This window comes from Polistes fuscatus, unplaced genomic scaffold (genome assembly GCF_010416935.1).
Source record: "Polistes fuscatus isolate 324 unplaced genomic scaffold, CU_Pfus_HIC Scaffold1, whole genome shotgun sequence".
Classification (NCBI taxonomy): domain Eukaryota; kingdom Metazoa; phylum Arthropoda; class Insecta; order Hymenoptera; family Vespidae; genus Polistes; species Polistes fuscatus.
In genome coordinates, this window is record NW_025112997.1 from 3,375,577 (window position 1) to 3,391,233 (window position 15,657).

The window sequence follows — 15,657 nt, forward strand, 5'->3', positions numbered from 1 at the left end:
AATTAATTATAATATTAAATAAATTGTTCATACTTCATTTAACGAAAAGAATTGTACATTTGTTTTTTGATGCGACAATATTTGTAACCGTTTGCCACATATATCAGATATTGTCTCACATATATCATCAATAAATTGAGAAATTATATAATCGCTATTATTGCAAGGAAATAATTGTATAGGTTTAAAAGCTACGCATGTGTTTGGATATGTGAAACGATTAACACTGGAAAATGGAAATTTAATATTGTAATAAATAATTCCTTCAGATGTTTGGGGTAACCGATAACCATACTGCAAATAATTATATCAGCTGTATAAAAAGTTTCATAAATTTCAATTAATCAAATTTAAGAATAAACTATACCATATTCTTCCAATGTCTACGTAATTGTACATAATCTTTGAATGGACAACTTGATGGAATCTTTTTAGTTACAGATATGACTTTTCCCATACACATACTAAAGCAATAATTTACAATAGAAAATTTATGTTATCAAAATTTAAAAAGAATTATTTAAATAAAAATTTTAAAACATTTGAAAATACCTTGGTAAGGCGTATACCGATTGAGAAAAATCTATCAAATTGATAAAACCATTATTATCTATTAGAAAATCAACTATCGTTGAACGTAACAAATAAAAATCTTCTAATTGTATAAACGGTATTTTGAGTTTCCTCGGTTGAAATTTAAACGACACGTTTTCATCTATAAATTTGCTCTAATATAAAATCTAATATATAAACATATAATAATGTATAAACATAAATCATTTGATAATAAATTGAAATACCATTTATAGAAATTTGCAATTTTAATGCATTCATTTCTTGCATGGACATATAAAATTGTTTTCCTTGTACAAAATATTGTCCAACTTTGTTCCATCTTGGTGCTAATTTACATTCTATCGTATAATTAAGACAAACGATATAATCTTCTATTGTTACTGGTTGTGGATTTTTAAACTATAAAATAAAAATTAAATAAAAAAAAGAATTTCTTTATTATTTAAACAAATAAAATGAATATCTAATATTAATAAAACACTTGCCAACATATTCAAAGTTCGTAAAGTTTTCTGCAATTTTCCAGTCTTCAAAAATTTATTAGAAACGATAATAACTATTGAATTATTTGTGCCAGGTTGTGGAGATGCAATAATTTCAGGAAAAATATAAATAATTAATCTAAAAATGAATTTACATTAATCGGAATCATTTAAATTAAAAATAGTTAATCGATTATACTTTAATTATCGATGTTTTACTGAAATTATATCATAAATTTCGAGAGATTCTTAAGTGAAAATCTTCGTACGGTAAAATGCATATCACTATTACCCACGCTTACTTTTTTTACATAACACACAATAATAATGATAATTAATTAATTAATATAATAATCTTACCGACATTTTAATGTTTGCCAATGATAATTCGACTTTGCTAACGAATTTTGAACTTCGATAAAATCGATTTCACAAACAATACAACGGAGCTCTTCTTTACGTGGAAGCGTAGCATGCGAGACAAATTCTTTATTCTTATTATCCATTTCTAATTAATTCCTATTAATAAATAAATTAGATGAGAAATATAATTCCTCTTAATTGTTAAAATAAAATAACGAAATTAATTTTAAGAAAAACGATATGACGATGGAAAGAACGATTGAAACGAAGTTTGAGATTAATTTTGAATATAATAGAAATTTGGAAAATTAATTTGATACTTTAATTTAAACATTTATTTGTTTTTTAATCAATAAAATAATTAAATATTTTACAAGTCAAAAATTAACAGTCCATTAGCTTGGGGCTCAACACGAGTAGGTTATTGTTATGGAGACTCAATTCATATAATAAAAATTTAAAAATATTTTTTTTATCATGAATACCTTATTAAAAAATTACTTTGATTTCTAGATTTTCAAGTAACATTTTGGTGCACAGAAAGCATCTAATTAAACGTATTTCTTAATTTGTTCAATGAAATATTTTCATAATACTTTTAAAAAACACAACAATATACCACATAATCACTTATGTATAATAAAATAAATGAATAAAATAAATCACCGTCTTACGAGCACACAAAATTTTCACTTGAGAGTCTCTCGAAATTATAGCATAATTTCACTAAAATTTCGATAATTAAAGTATAATTTAATAATATCTTAAATCTTATAATACTAAGGATATGTATTTATAACAAAATATTATTAAATAATTGTATAGAAAAATAAAAAAATTGTTAAATTAAGAAAATGTCGATTACTATGGTAAAATTCTTCTTACATATACAATAACGCATATTTCCTTATAAAGTATATATGATTCACTTTATTTCTTATAGATTTTTTCTGAATTAAAAATGATGTTAAAACATTTTAATAATTGTAATTAAAATGATAAAATTAATAAGGTTTGAAACTACACTGCAAAACATTCTTACCCTTAAGACAACCGACGAACAATTGACAATCGCACTATTTTATAAATCGCGGCAATAACGGCGATACTCAGTCGATAATTAGTTTACTTCGTCGGTAATATATAACAATACCTAATATAAAATGTTTGTAAAGAAACATTGTTTTTAATTATTATAACTTATTGGATAAGATAAAAATATTTAATTTATAAATTAGATTTTTCGCATTATACTAATTGTAATAAATAATATCAAAATTCTGAAAAAGAAAAGAAAACAACGCTTTGGTTTTTGTAATGGCAAATTACAATATGTATACATTACTGTAACCATGAAATATCATTGAACTATAGAAGTAAACTTTCAGATGATTCATAATTCATACCGATGTGATAGTTACTTGTTTTAAAATAAAAATTAGCGCAATTTAATTATTAAAATTAAAAATATTAGTTCAAAATGAAAGTACGTAAATAATTATTGTTACAAGTTAGACAATAGGAGAAGAAGAAGAAACGATTGTGATATGTAAATTAGAAATCTTTTTATACTTATAAATACATAATAATGGAAAAAGAAAGGTAAGCCGATTATTATTCCTAATATAATTTGCACGTTTCGTATAAGTTTGTTAATAATATTAATAAATAATTTATTGTGCACGCAATCTATGCAGTATTTTTTATCAGGATTTATTAGGATTTATAGTACTTATGATGTTAAACTAGCCTGCAAAATATGTACAAAAAATTATTCCTTCTTTTTTGTTTTTTATAGATTTACTATGCTCTTGTTAGAGCCTGGAGAAATATTTTTTGAAGATTATAGTGTACAGATGAGAGCGGTAAAATCTTCCTTTCCAAAACAAAAAGAATGGATTGATGGAAGATTGAAACTTTGTTCCAAGTCTTTAGTCTTTGTTAATAAAGATTTCATTCAACCCTTGATCAAAATACAACTTAAAGAAATCACAACTGTCGAGCAGGATAATTCAGAAGATAATATAGAAACGTAAGCATAATTTTCCAATGTTATTTAGATTAGTTCAATGCAATATTATTAATCGTTATCAATTGCTGACGCTTAACAATTTTTCAGACCCACTAATATGTTAAATATTAAATGTAAACAGTACGTGGAGATGTTAGAGAAAAATGTTCTTGCCCCATATAAATTTATCCATAAAAATGCAATGTTTCAATTTTGTTTCAATTATGCCAAGGTAGAAAATTGTCTTCCTCAAATATTGCAATTGTATCGTGCTGCTACTTTGCCAACGGCTGAACAAAACGCAATGGTATATCATTTTTAAATATAATATGTGTGCATTATTAAGTTTTTTTTGCATTATAACAACTGTTTTTTTTACAAGATAATGACCATAGTTCACTCTAGACAATCTCGTGTATCTTTCGATACATCTTGGTTAGAAGATTTGTATGAAACGGTTGTTTTAGAAATTCAAGCTAATAAAGTATTACCACTCGTTATTAATCCAGGCAGGGTATTATTGACTACGTCTAGATTATATTTTCAACCTTATAATAATATGGATCAGGTGAGTCCATACATTTACATGTTCATTCATATTATAAAATTCTATGACTAATTAAATTATTTTTTTAGCATCCTGTTTTAAAAATACAATTAAAAGATATAAGTAGTATTATACAAAGAAGATTTCTTTTGAGACAAGTCGTACGTATCAGAATTACCAACTATAACATTTACATTATTTATTTATCTAACAATAATAATTATTATTATGAACAGGGTCTTGAAATAAAATGGCAGAAGCAAGCTGATAGCAAAATCGAATACTTGTTTCTTTCTTTAAATAATCAAAATGATAGAGATGAACTTTATAAAAAATTATTAGATCAATCTGCTGTATCTCTGGAAACTGTTCCTCAGAATCAAATGACGATGAGGTGGCAGAATGGTTCTCTGTCAAATTATGATTACCTTTTGTATATTAATAGGTAAAAATACATAAAAAATTAATATAATAAAGATTATTAATTAATTAATAATTATGTTTTAGTTTGGCAGACAGAACTTTCCATGATTTGACTCAATATCCTGTAATACCATGGATAATAAAAGATTACACATCAGCAACATTGGATTTAAACAACCCTGATATTTATAGAGATCTTTCTAAGCCTATCGGCGCTCTTGAACCTACTAGATTAGAAAGATTAAAGGTAAATCATTATTAAAAAATTATTATTATAGTATCTCACGATTATATATTATTTTGTGTATAGGAACGTTACTCAGAAATGTTAGAACAAAAATTTCTTTACGGATCTCATTACAGTACGCCAGGTTTTGTATTATTTTACTTAGTGAGAAAGTATCCGCAATATATGCTTTGTCTTCAAAATGGAAGATTTGATCATCCTGATAGAATGTTTAACAGGTATTATTACAAACCTAATCATATTCCTTCACTTTCTTTCTTTTTTCTCTCTCTCTCTCTTTCTCTCTCTATGCAAATTATAATGAAAAATATTTTGTATTTAATTTAACGCTGATAATTTATTTGTGATATAAGGCTAGAAAATTGAATAGCGTTGCGTATTAACAAAATAGTATTTCATTGTACTTGCCTTTAATATCAGACTCATACTTTTAATACCAGAATGCAGAATCGATTTTTTGTTTCACTCTCTTGCAAATAAAATACCTAACAGTGTAGCTGACGTATGGAAAAATGTTTTGGTGAACATGTCTGACTTTAAAGAATTGATCCCAGAGTTTTATGACACAAACAATGGTGGTGATTTTTTAGTAAATAGTTATGGTATTGATTTTGGTTATCGACACGATGGTACTAAAATCGGTGATGTGCAGCTGCCACCTTGGGCAGAAGGTAAAATATTTCCTATGTGCATACTTTTCTACAAACTGTTAGGGATTTGATATTACATACATATTTTTATTTTATTATATCTTTACTTATTAAAGTATTTTTAATTTAATAATTTTTTGATTTTTTTTTTTTAACTATATCGATTTCAGGACCTTCAGATTTTATCCAAAAATTAAGAAATGCTTTAGAAAGCGATTACGTTTCAAAAAATTTAAATCATTGGATAGATTTGATTTTTGGATACAAACAAAAAGGAATTGAAGCAATAAAAGCTGATAATGGTAATAATGTTTAATGTTAGTTCTTTTTTGTTAACATGGTCTTGTAAAAATTTATTATACGTATATATATTTTTAGTATTTTTTCACCTGTGTTACGAGGGTGCAGTTGATTTAGATACGATTCGAGATATTAATGATCGGCACGGATATGAAGTACAAATAATGGAATTTGGACAAATTCCTAAACAAGTTTTTACTTTACCTCATCCTAAAAGATTAGCACCAGTTATAGATGCGTTACATATTTCAATGTTAACTATTTCAAACACGACAGACACGGGTATGCATTCCAACGATTGAATTATATTCAATTGTTGTTAATATTATTTTATTTTTTAAATCGTTTTTCAGACGATAAGTCTCTCATAAAAGGTTCGATAAATTTATCCGAATTTCTAACATTTCAATCACATAAGGACGGAGTAAGCTGTATTATAGTAATTAATAAAGGAACATATGATGAAATACTATCTGTAGGTCATGATGGTATGTTTAAGTTATATTCCATTAAAGACAAAAAACCAACACGAAGTGTTCCTTTATCATCTCTGCCACTTTCATCCTGTATATCATATTATACAGCATTGTCTCATAATATACTCGTTGTTGGATCATGGGACAATTCACTGTAAATAAATATCTAATTCTATAATAATGAAAATATTGTATTTAACTTTAACGTTATTATTAAATGACGCTCAATCGACGTTTTTGTTTTCAGGATATTTTACGATATAGAATTTGGTAAAACGATTGATACATTACGAGCTCACGAAGATGCAATTTCTTGTTTGGCATGGAGTCCGTCGCGACAAATTGTTATTTCTGGATCGTGGGATTGTACTGCCAAAGTTTGGCAAAGTTACGTCTCTGGATCAAAAATTAAACCATCAGAATATTTTATAGCTCAGTTAGATCATGATTCAAAAATAACGTGTATCGACATATCCAGGTGATTCTTTTATTCATTTAAAATTTTCAAATTTCTTACGATTTCTAGAATTAAATTGAAATTAATTTTAATATTTATAGCAATGAGATGTTATTAGTATCTGGCACAGAAGATGGAGAATTATTTTTGTGGAGTATGGACAATTATAGTTTACAATTTACCGTTAAAAGTAATATTTTTTTTACGTTTGCTTCTAATTATAAATAAAATTTTAAAATTTGAAATTAATAACTAGAATTTTATTTCATTAAAAGGTCACGCTGGAAAAGTAAATGCAATGACGTTTGATCCTGAATGCAAAAGCATTGTTACTTGCGGAGAAGATCAAGCATTGAATATCGTTGATATTCAAACAAGTACTCAGATTTATCATACAACTTTGGAACACGAAGCACTATCATTAAAATGGATCAGAATGTTATTATTAATAGGAGACAGTGCTGGAAATATCAGTTTATGGAATTTTCCAGAAGCGGTTTTTCTGTCAAAAATCCATTGTCATGACGGTATTACATAATTTATTACTACATACATCTTTTTAAAGTTATTAATTAATTAATTAAATATATGTAATAATATAATTAATTGTTTATTTTTTAACTATTTCAGGACCAATTTTCACAATAGCGATAACTACTAACAATAATATGGTTATAACGGGTGGAAAAGATAGAAAAGTTATAGTTTGGGAATGTAAAAAGAAGTGATGAGTTATTTGCCTATATTATAAATATTATAATTAAAAAGGAAAATTAAAAAAGAAAAGAGAAAAAATTGTAATTGTTCTTGAAAGATAAGTTTAAATATGTTTCAAGTATTCTTTACTTTATTTTATTATTATTAATATATCTTTTTTAGTTACAAGCAAATATGATTTAAGAAAGATTAATTATTTTGTTGAAATTCAAGAAACTTTGTAAATATATATATATCAAAAAGATGAAATTAAATATACTGTTTAAAAAAAATAAGAATCCTTTTTCTTTTTGTTTATTTTATAAAAAGCGTGTAAATAAATTGCAGGAGGATATTTAAAAATTGATATCTCGATTATTTGCGAACATTTATATTTTAAATAATAGTTACATGTGTGCAACAGATCTTTTTATGAGTATCCTAAAATGATGATTTTATATTGTACAGTAAATAAAATTAATTATTTTGACGATAGCATGTATTGTATGTATGTATACATATATATCTATCTATATATATAATACCATGTAAGATCCCTCAGAAAAATATAAATATTAAATTTAAGTTTTTATATATATACTCTACGCGTGCTTTTACATATTTTTCATTTTTTATCGCTTTCAAAATGTGAATTATTTTTATAATACTTAGCAGTTTTGGATTTGAAAATTTTTCATTTGACTAGATATAGAATATTTTTAATTAGAGATTATTCTATCCTTTTTTTTAATTCTTTTTTTTCTTTTTTATAGAACATTTAATATCAGTCATTATTTTTTAAAATATACTTTCAAAACATTTCTTTTAAACAGTTTACTTTTATTGAGAAAAATATATATCGTTTCTAAAGTATACTAGAAATATTATATGTGTGCTTTTCCTTTCTTTGTTTTCTTTTTGTTGCAACGATGAAATGCAAATTTAAGATCGAATGCAAACTTTTAGATTTGTCGTTTTCTGTACTTTAAAGAATTCTGCTTTCATTGATAAAAAAATTATGTTGTACACTTTTTACAATGTCATCATTTAAGGAGTAATCTATACATTAATTTCTACTAACTTTGTAAAGAGAAGACACGAAGATAAGTTAATTTAAAAAAAAGAATCTTAACGCTAAATGCAACAACAAAAATACACTGATCCAGTTTCTATATATACTGTTAACTCTTTTAAAGCATAGGATCAATACTTTTTCTTTTCTAAGATAAGCTATTAATGATTAAAGTTGTTTCAATTGCTCGTAAGTAATAAAGAATATAATATTCCATGGACCCATTCTAAACCATGTTGGTATAAATCCTTTATACAATGCAAAAAATCCTTCATTTTTTATGGTCTGGAAGTTTGAAGTATAGAATATAAATTTGTTTTAATTTAAGAAGAATTGAAAATTGTTATCAACAATTACCAATACCTGAATGAAACAATCCATACTTCCATTATAAATATGAGGTGGTAACTTGCCACTAGAAGTTGATACTCTTCTTTGATTCATCAGTCGTGTCTAAAATTAAAACGTCGATGAAAATTAAATTTGTATAAGAGATAAATTGAATCTTTGATCTTATATAATTATACAATTACTTACACGTACAACATCTATGGGAGTAGAAGCGACTGCACTTCCCATACTGGCGATAAAACTAGATCTGAAATATAAATTGGAATCTAAATTATATCAGTTTGTTAATTCTCTTCAATCGATTTTTGTTTGCAGGCTCGGTTACTAAATAATTCATAGTTTTATTATAAAGTATCGAATAGTGAGATAAAAAAAAATTTTAATTTAACAACTATGAAGATTGAATTTTCGTTTTGTGAATAGTTATAAGAGAAGAATCTACTAATAATTAACATTATTCGTATTTCTATTAAACACATATTGTCAATGTTGTATATTACAAGAAGAATAAGAACCCTTATCCAGGCATTATGCGTGAATTTGTATTAAGATATATGATGTCTGTGCTGACGTATGATTATGATAGGAAAGCATACAATATCATTTGTTAGTATCGATTAATGTATTTTGGGATCAAAAGAAAAAAAAGAAAACAATATTAATTAAGGAAAACAAAAAAAAACAAGAGGATTTCTCCTCCGATGCAGCAATTGCGATGACTAGTAGTAATAATATATGTATATATATATATTTATAAATATATATATATTGATTTTTAAATAATGCACTGTTTAGCAATTAGTAAATGGATTTTCTAAAGCTCGGGGGATGCATAAATTGCTAACCAAAAAAAGGTTCTTGTTGCAGAACATCTGCAGGAACGTGTCAATAAACTTATACTGAACACGGAGTGCTGAACACTTTAGTATTAAGTCTCTGAGGTCATCTCAATATCATCCATGTACTGCTTGCGCCCATGTGCAAGATAATGAGTATGGACCTGGAAATAAAATGTTGATATTTTAGGAAATGATTGTTCCTTTCTTTTTCTCTCTCTTAATACAAACATTAGATATTACTCCATCATGTAAAATGATGAAATCCATTGCTAAAACCTAAATAAAGTTTTGAGAGATAAAGTATTATTATTATGTTATTAATGACAATTAATGTCAATTGTTGTCATTTTAACAAATGCATTAAAAAATATAAAATAATATATGACGAACAAAATGTTATATAAAGTAAAGCATATCAACAAAATGCACATCGAAACAAAATATTAATAAGGAAGGCACACCTTTGAGATGACGAAATATATTGTCACATGACATCATGTATTATACGAGATGTTTTTTTCGTACACATTTTGAAAAAGCTAATTATTATTAAATTAAAATATATTTTTTTAATTATATAAAACAACAGATTGAAATATAATTTATAGCAAAGTAGGAATCATTGATATTTTTGCCATATAAAGAAGAGTACAAAATTTGCTTGGATAAGGGTTAAGCTGATACAATTAGTATCAGTAATACACATTGTACAACACGCATTATGTAATACAATGTATTACAATGTACAATATGCTTATATATAAATATAATATAAAAGTGATAAATTACAATTATAAAAAATTGTTTTCAGAATCAAAAGAAATCAAATTATTGTACCATAATAAATTGGAATCAATAGTCATTATAAAAAATCTTTCTAAAACATTATAATTTGTGCCGATGCATACATATAGTATTAAATTTTGTTTTGTTATCAAATGTTTTAATTCGAGACTTACACAAAATGGTTACTAACACTGTCCCCAAGAAATTCCATAAATTTACTCTTACTAAAGTCATAAATAGGTAATTCTACCGCCGCGATAATGGCGGCTCTTTGAGCAGTTGGCCCTACACCCTGTAAGAATATTAGAAAAATGTTATTATTTGCAATGGAACTTAGTTACTACATAGAACTCTTAACTTCATTTCGCTTCTATAAACAAAGTTTATATTTTGATTGGTATTATATACATTACCCTCCATAAGCCACGTATGCCTTCATGTTGATAAACATCTTGGAAGCAACTTATTAAGGATAAATTAGCATCGATACCTGTTACTTGCATACGAACTTTTATCACATCTGTAGGATTAGCTATTGCACTTGATATTGCACCAGCTAACGCTGCGCATATAATATTAATAAGTACTGCGTCATCTGTTCCATATTTTTTTGTAGCAATTTCTTGCAATGAATAATATGTTCCAAACTTTATTGTTCCATATGTAGCTTGTCTAAGAATAGCGGAACTAATCCTATAGAATTTAAATCAAAAGTAAATAATGCGATAACAAGTAACTACGAAACTAATACTTTTGTCGACTTAATAAAAATTAAAATACCCAGAATATAAAGCTCGAAATCCTTCTTCTTTAGATATTTGAAATAAAGCGTTAGTCATACCAGAGTACTTTAAATGTGCATGCTTTCTATCTAATTTTTGACCTTGCACTTGCAAACGTGTTTTTGTTGTATCCAAAGGAAAAGTACCTACAAAAAAAAATAGACGTAAATATTAAGACAAGACTAATTATGAATAATTAAAAATATTAATAAAATATTTATGTCAATTTGAATAAACTTACCTAATTCTGCAACGATAGAAGCAAGGCCTCCATAAACAAAAGGTCGCCAATCGTTAGATTGTCTAGATTGTCTTTCTCCCATCACCTTAGGTTATTTTTTGAGCAATAAATTCTATTAATTAATAAACAATTGTTCATAAGTATCAATATAAAACGACATATAGATTTCTTACCGTTATAGTTATTACAATAACAGTATATAATAAAATAATATTTAAGAAACACTTATTTACATTACCTACAAAAAACGTTTAACAAATATAATAATTTGTATTGATTTTTTTAAATATCACTGCAATAATAATGAAATTCTTTTCACAAAAAAAAAAATATATATATATAACAATGTCAATCTATACTTAAAAAAGATTAATTTAAAATATTCTCCCTCGTATACGGTCACGAGAGCTCATTCGTCAACCAGAAACTAAAAATTACATTAGACGTGATCATAGAACTTGTGAAACAAACAAGATATGAAATATCTCATCATAATTATCACCAAAACATATACCATTATCAACAAACATATTACGAATGAATTGTTTATTAGCTGATAATATTATAAATATCAAATTAATGTAAAATATTATAGTTGTTTGTTTCACATTATTTTTAACATTGATTTTTTCTTTTAAATACCTAACCTCACATTTTACTAAATATTATTTACTATTATTGTTAATATTAAAAATAAAAATATTAATAATAAGAGAATACATATATTCAACATTACAACTATAGTAATTTAAATTTGATATACTAAATGATTTAAAGACTAATATATATTTAAGATTATTATATATATAAAAATAATTTAAAAATTAAAAAGTGTATATTTAAGCTTATTATTTAAAATAATTAAGACATATTTTTATCTAATATTGTTTCCTAAATTTGTCACCAGGTGAACATTGTATGCACCTAACCAAAATATTACACTTTATTACTTAGATTCTGTATCTTCTATGATTCTAGAAATGAGAAGATTTATCGATTTCTTTTAAGTACAATAATAATAAGTTTTTAATTATGGATACACCGGTATTGACAAAACAACAACAGAGACAAAGTTTGTCAGGGAAACGAACATCTATCAAATTGCGTAATGTTCTAGCTCAACCGCATGATAATTATTGGTACATTGTTTACTTTTCTTAATTTTTTATTTCTTTTTTTATCATATAAAATATCTTTAATTTTATAAGATAGCATTTAAAAATGTTATTTTCTTTTTTATTCTATTAACAGGCCTGTGGTAAAACAAGAGGATAAAGTAAAATTAAATTCTATATTAAAAGAGTAAGTTGATACATTGATGTTTGTGTGTTTTCATAATTAAATAAATTATATCAATATTTTATAGATTACTTCCAGTGTTAAGAAGACCACCGGGTAAAAAAAGAAGACATAAAGAAAATGAACCAAAAGGAGAGCTAGAAGTTAGTGAGGAACCATTCCCTAAAAGGGATATGTTGTAAGTTTATTTTTTTATAAATTTAACATCAAATCTTAATGCAATCCTAACACCAACATTTATTTGAAGTAATTTGTCTTGTTTCTTCATTTATTTAGAAATTCAGTAGTCCTTGGTGTGAATACTGTTACACGTTCATTAGAAAAAGATGAAGTATGTTGTGTTCTATTGGATGCTAACGTGGAACCGCCACTTTTAATAAAGCATATTGTCATGATGGCACAAAGGAAAGAAATACCATTTCTTCTTGTATCATCTTTAAAAGATCTTACATTTGAGACTATTGGATTTTCATCTACAACACTTGGTTTGAAAGTATGATTTTTTATATATTTAATTGAAAAAATTTATTTATTTTATTTTAATTCTATGTACGTTTGGTTATAGAAAATAGTGTTATCTTTGGATCATCATTTTCATAAGTTGTACAATAGTGTATTGGATATCTCTAAAAATTATCCTGCACCGATGAGATCATTACAAACATTATCTACAGATATGGATACGGAAACGACTTTAGATTGTACAATAATTAAGAGTGATAAAGTAAATGATAGTGTATCTAAAAAAGAAAGTACTTTTGGGGTCAATGAAGAATTTATCTCGATGGAAAATATCTATAAATTTAGATCTTCGTGTAAAGAAAGAGTGTTTATTCCGCCTAATGTTATCTGTGATAATACTAAGAATATTGATGATAAAACCCCTGAATTTATTCCTTTTAATGATGTTAATTTAAATGATACCGATATACCAAGTTTACAGAATACAAGATATTTTAACCCTCCCTCTGAAAAGGATAAATCTAATAATGGCAATACTACATATCTACCCTTGAAAGTATTACAATTGCGAGGGAATAGTAATAGAACGAAAGCTACTAAAGCTCCTAAGAAAAAGAAACCAAAAATAAATAAAACTAATTAGCTATAAAACTAATAATAATTTCTTTAAGTATTTATACGAATATTGCTTTCGTACAATAATAGTTTTATCGTAAACAAAAAATTTATTTTCTTAGAAAATATTTTATAGACGAAAATGTATATGAAAATGAATGTATTGATGTAATATGTACAAACAGATGCACAGATATGCCCTAATAATGATAGAGTAACATTGTACAGTCTTTGGAAACTATAGAATCAAATGCTTTATACAAAAATTTGTTAATATTATAAAAATAAACATATCTTAATATTATAAGTGAGTAGTACTCAATACCTAAGATATGACATTATACAGAGAACGGAGTACCAATTGATGCTGTGAACATTTTGGTACAAACTCTGGTGATTAAATTTAGGGTAATAGTTCCACCTGGCAAATTCGATATAAAAAACAAAATCAGAGCAATGGATTCTAATAAGCAGCACAATAATGTTAACAGCATTGATTTTAAATAGATCGTACAATACAATGTAGCTATCAACATTGTAATATAAGATAGCGCATAGTATCTTCTTTTAGGTGAAAGTAAAGATTCTAAATAACTGGTTGGACCCAACAGAAAGCACAAACTGTAAATGACAAATTATTTCATAATATTGATACATTGACACAATTTATAAAATAATAATTAAATTAATAATATTTAATACCTACCTTAATAACATTAATATACTTCCTACGGTGTACAATCCGACAAATTTTCTTTCATATATTAAAAGTACAGGCAAATAAAATGTAGATATTAACAAGCAAAAAAATCCCGCGAAACCGCATAATGTACAGGCCGTGAGTCTTTGCTTTTTTGTCTAAGAAGAAAAATCAAAGGGGGAATAAAGAAATAGTAAAATATTAAATATGAATAATAATAAAAACACAACATTATATTGATATGAAAAATATTTCGATCGAGATGTTAAGGTTATGTTAGTGAAGCTTTTTACCATGCTAGAAAAGCATTTTTCTCCTAGTCCCTTATACCATTTTTGGTTTGCGTTACTTTGATGCATTATTTCATTCCATTTTTTAAAATCCTGTGAGGAATTCGCCTCAGTCTCCATAGATATTTCACATCTTTCATTTTTTTTACTTCTTAAAAGATACTCGTTTAATTCTTTATTGAGATCGGCCATTTTAATGATTGATTGATCTCAACTGTGCATGCGCTTTAAGCTTTCGATAAAATTATTTCCTACCTTATCGACTACTATTTTTTGAAAAATAATAAATAATATTTAACAATTATATATTTCTTTTACTTTTTAATTAATTTTTTGTTTTCTTTTTTTAAAGAATTGAAAGAAAATAATTCGATAAAAAGTTTTGTAAAAGTTTTGAAAAAATAGTTTTGATTTTTTGTCATGGGCCCCAGTCGGAAACAATTTGGCGCTAATATACAAACTCACGATGGATTTTCAAACTTACATTTATTTAAACAAATCAACATTTACCTCATATTTACGGATTGTATACTGTATTTCTTGTACGGGTAATGCATCGCTCTCTTTCTCTCTCCCTTTCTTTCTATATCGCAAAAATCGTGTATGTTACTACAACGCGTGTTTCAATCGCATATGGGATCGTATATGTGTCGATGGAATTATAATGAGACTAGAAGATTTTGACTAGAAACAAGAGATTTGTTCAATGTTTATGATCGAAGACAATAACGTTGTTAATAACTAATAATAATTATATCAGTAATAAACAATTATAATCAATAATCAATAATCAATAATCAATAATCAATAATCAATAATAATAATAATAATAATAATACTAAATACAATGACAATAATATTAATAAATAACTGACAAATGACGATAATGATTAACATTAAAAATCACAATGTAAAAAAGAAAAACATGACAATGTTAATTAACAAATCGATCACATTCGATTACATTAACACGCTAAAGAGAACCATAACTT

The 15,657-nt window shown here is 25.7% G+C and overlaps 5 protein-coding genes across 6 annotated transcripts; 2 read left to right on the forward strand and 3 right to left on the reverse strand.

Moving 5' to 3' along the window:
- Nucleotides 1–361: 361 nt before the first annotated feature.
- LOC122521395 (uncharacterized protein C18orf63-like) lies at nucleotides 362–1,564 on the reverse strand. The gene is made up of 5 exons (XM_043642097.1): nucleotides 1,419–1,564; nucleotides 1,062–1,197; nucleotides 801–975; nucleotides 553–715; nucleotides 362–464 (listed from the first exon to the last, which is right to left on the reverse strand). The coding sequence occupies exons 1-5, from the start codon at nucleotides 1,562–1,564 to the stop codon at nucleotides 362–364; spliced, it is 723 nt and encodes a 240-aa protein (XP_043498032.1).
- Nucleotides 1,565–2,661: 1,097 nt separating this feature from the next.
- On the forward strand, nucleotides 2,662–7,723 carry LOC122516373 (protein FAN-like). Its single transcript, XM_043634126.1, has 16 exons — nucleotides 2,662–3,023; nucleotides 3,220–3,453; nucleotides 3,541–3,739; nucleotides 3,815–4,000; nucleotides 4,069–4,140; nucleotides 4,216–4,424; nucleotides 4,487–4,649; nucleotides 4,713–4,867; nucleotides 5,142–5,320; nucleotides 5,470–5,601; nucleotides 5,678–5,881; nucleotides 5,953–6,229; nucleotides 6,323–6,553; nucleotides 6,634–6,722; nucleotides 6,808–7,059; nucleotides 7,163–7,723. Exons 1-16 carry the CDS (start codon nucleotides 3,010–3,012, stop codon nucleotides 7,258–7,260), a joined length of 2,694 nt encoding a protein of 897 aa, XP_043490061.1. The 5' UTR covers nucleotides 2,662–3,009; the 3' UTR covers nucleotides 7,261–7,723.
- A 420-nt stretch (nucleotides 7,724–8,143) lies between these two features.
- On the reverse strand, nucleotides 8,144–11,580 carry LOC122516378 (mitochondrial uncoupling protein Bmcp). 2 transcript variants are annotated; one of them, XM_043634139.1, is made up of 8 exons: nucleotides 11,538–11,580; nucleotides 11,300–11,411; nucleotides 11,057–11,204; nucleotides 10,690–10,969; nucleotides 10,450–10,568; nucleotides 8,838–8,898; nucleotides 8,664–8,753; nucleotides 8,144–8,585 (listed from the first exon to the last, which is right to left on the reverse strand). In XM_043634139.1, exons 2-8 carry the CDS (start codon nucleotides 11,379–11,381, stop codon nucleotides 8,469–8,471), a joined length of 897 nt encoding a protein of 298 aa, XP_043490074.1. In that variant the 5' UTR covers nucleotides 11,382–11,411; nucleotides 11,538–11,580; the 3' UTR covers nucleotides 8,144–8,468. The 2 variants fall into 2 exon arrangements, with proteins under 2 accessions (XP_043490074.1, XP_043490081.1); XM_043634146.1 differs by having other exon boundaries at nucleotides 11,300–11,384; nucleotides 11,473–11,550.
- A 568-nt stretch (nucleotides 11,581–12,148) lies between these two features.
- On the forward strand, nucleotides 12,149–13,979 carry LOC122526522. Its single transcript, XM_043650021.1, has 5 exons — nucleotides 12,149–12,438; nucleotides 12,551–12,601; nucleotides 12,666–12,776; nucleotides 12,875–13,091; nucleotides 13,164–13,979. The coding sequence occupies exons 1-5, from the start codon at nucleotides 12,332–12,334 to the stop codon at nucleotides 13,701–13,703; spliced, it is 1,026 nt and encodes a 341-aa protein (XP_043505956.1). The 5' UTR covers nucleotides 12,149–12,331; the 3' UTR covers nucleotides 13,704–13,979.
- Nucleotides 13,821–14,951, reverse strand: LOC122526588 (protein transport protein SFT2). The gene is made up of 3 exons (XM_043650143.1): nucleotides 14,669–14,951; nucleotides 14,382–14,533; nucleotides 13,821–14,296 (listed from the first exon to the last, which is right to left on the reverse strand). The coding sequence occupies exons 1-3, from the start codon at nucleotides 14,855–14,857 to the stop codon at nucleotides 14,014–14,016; spliced, it is 624 nt and encodes a 207-aa protein (XP_043506078.1). The 5' UTR covers nucleotides 14,858–14,951; the 3' UTR covers nucleotides 13,821–14,013.
- Nucleotides 14,952–15,657: the final 706 nt, after the last annotated feature.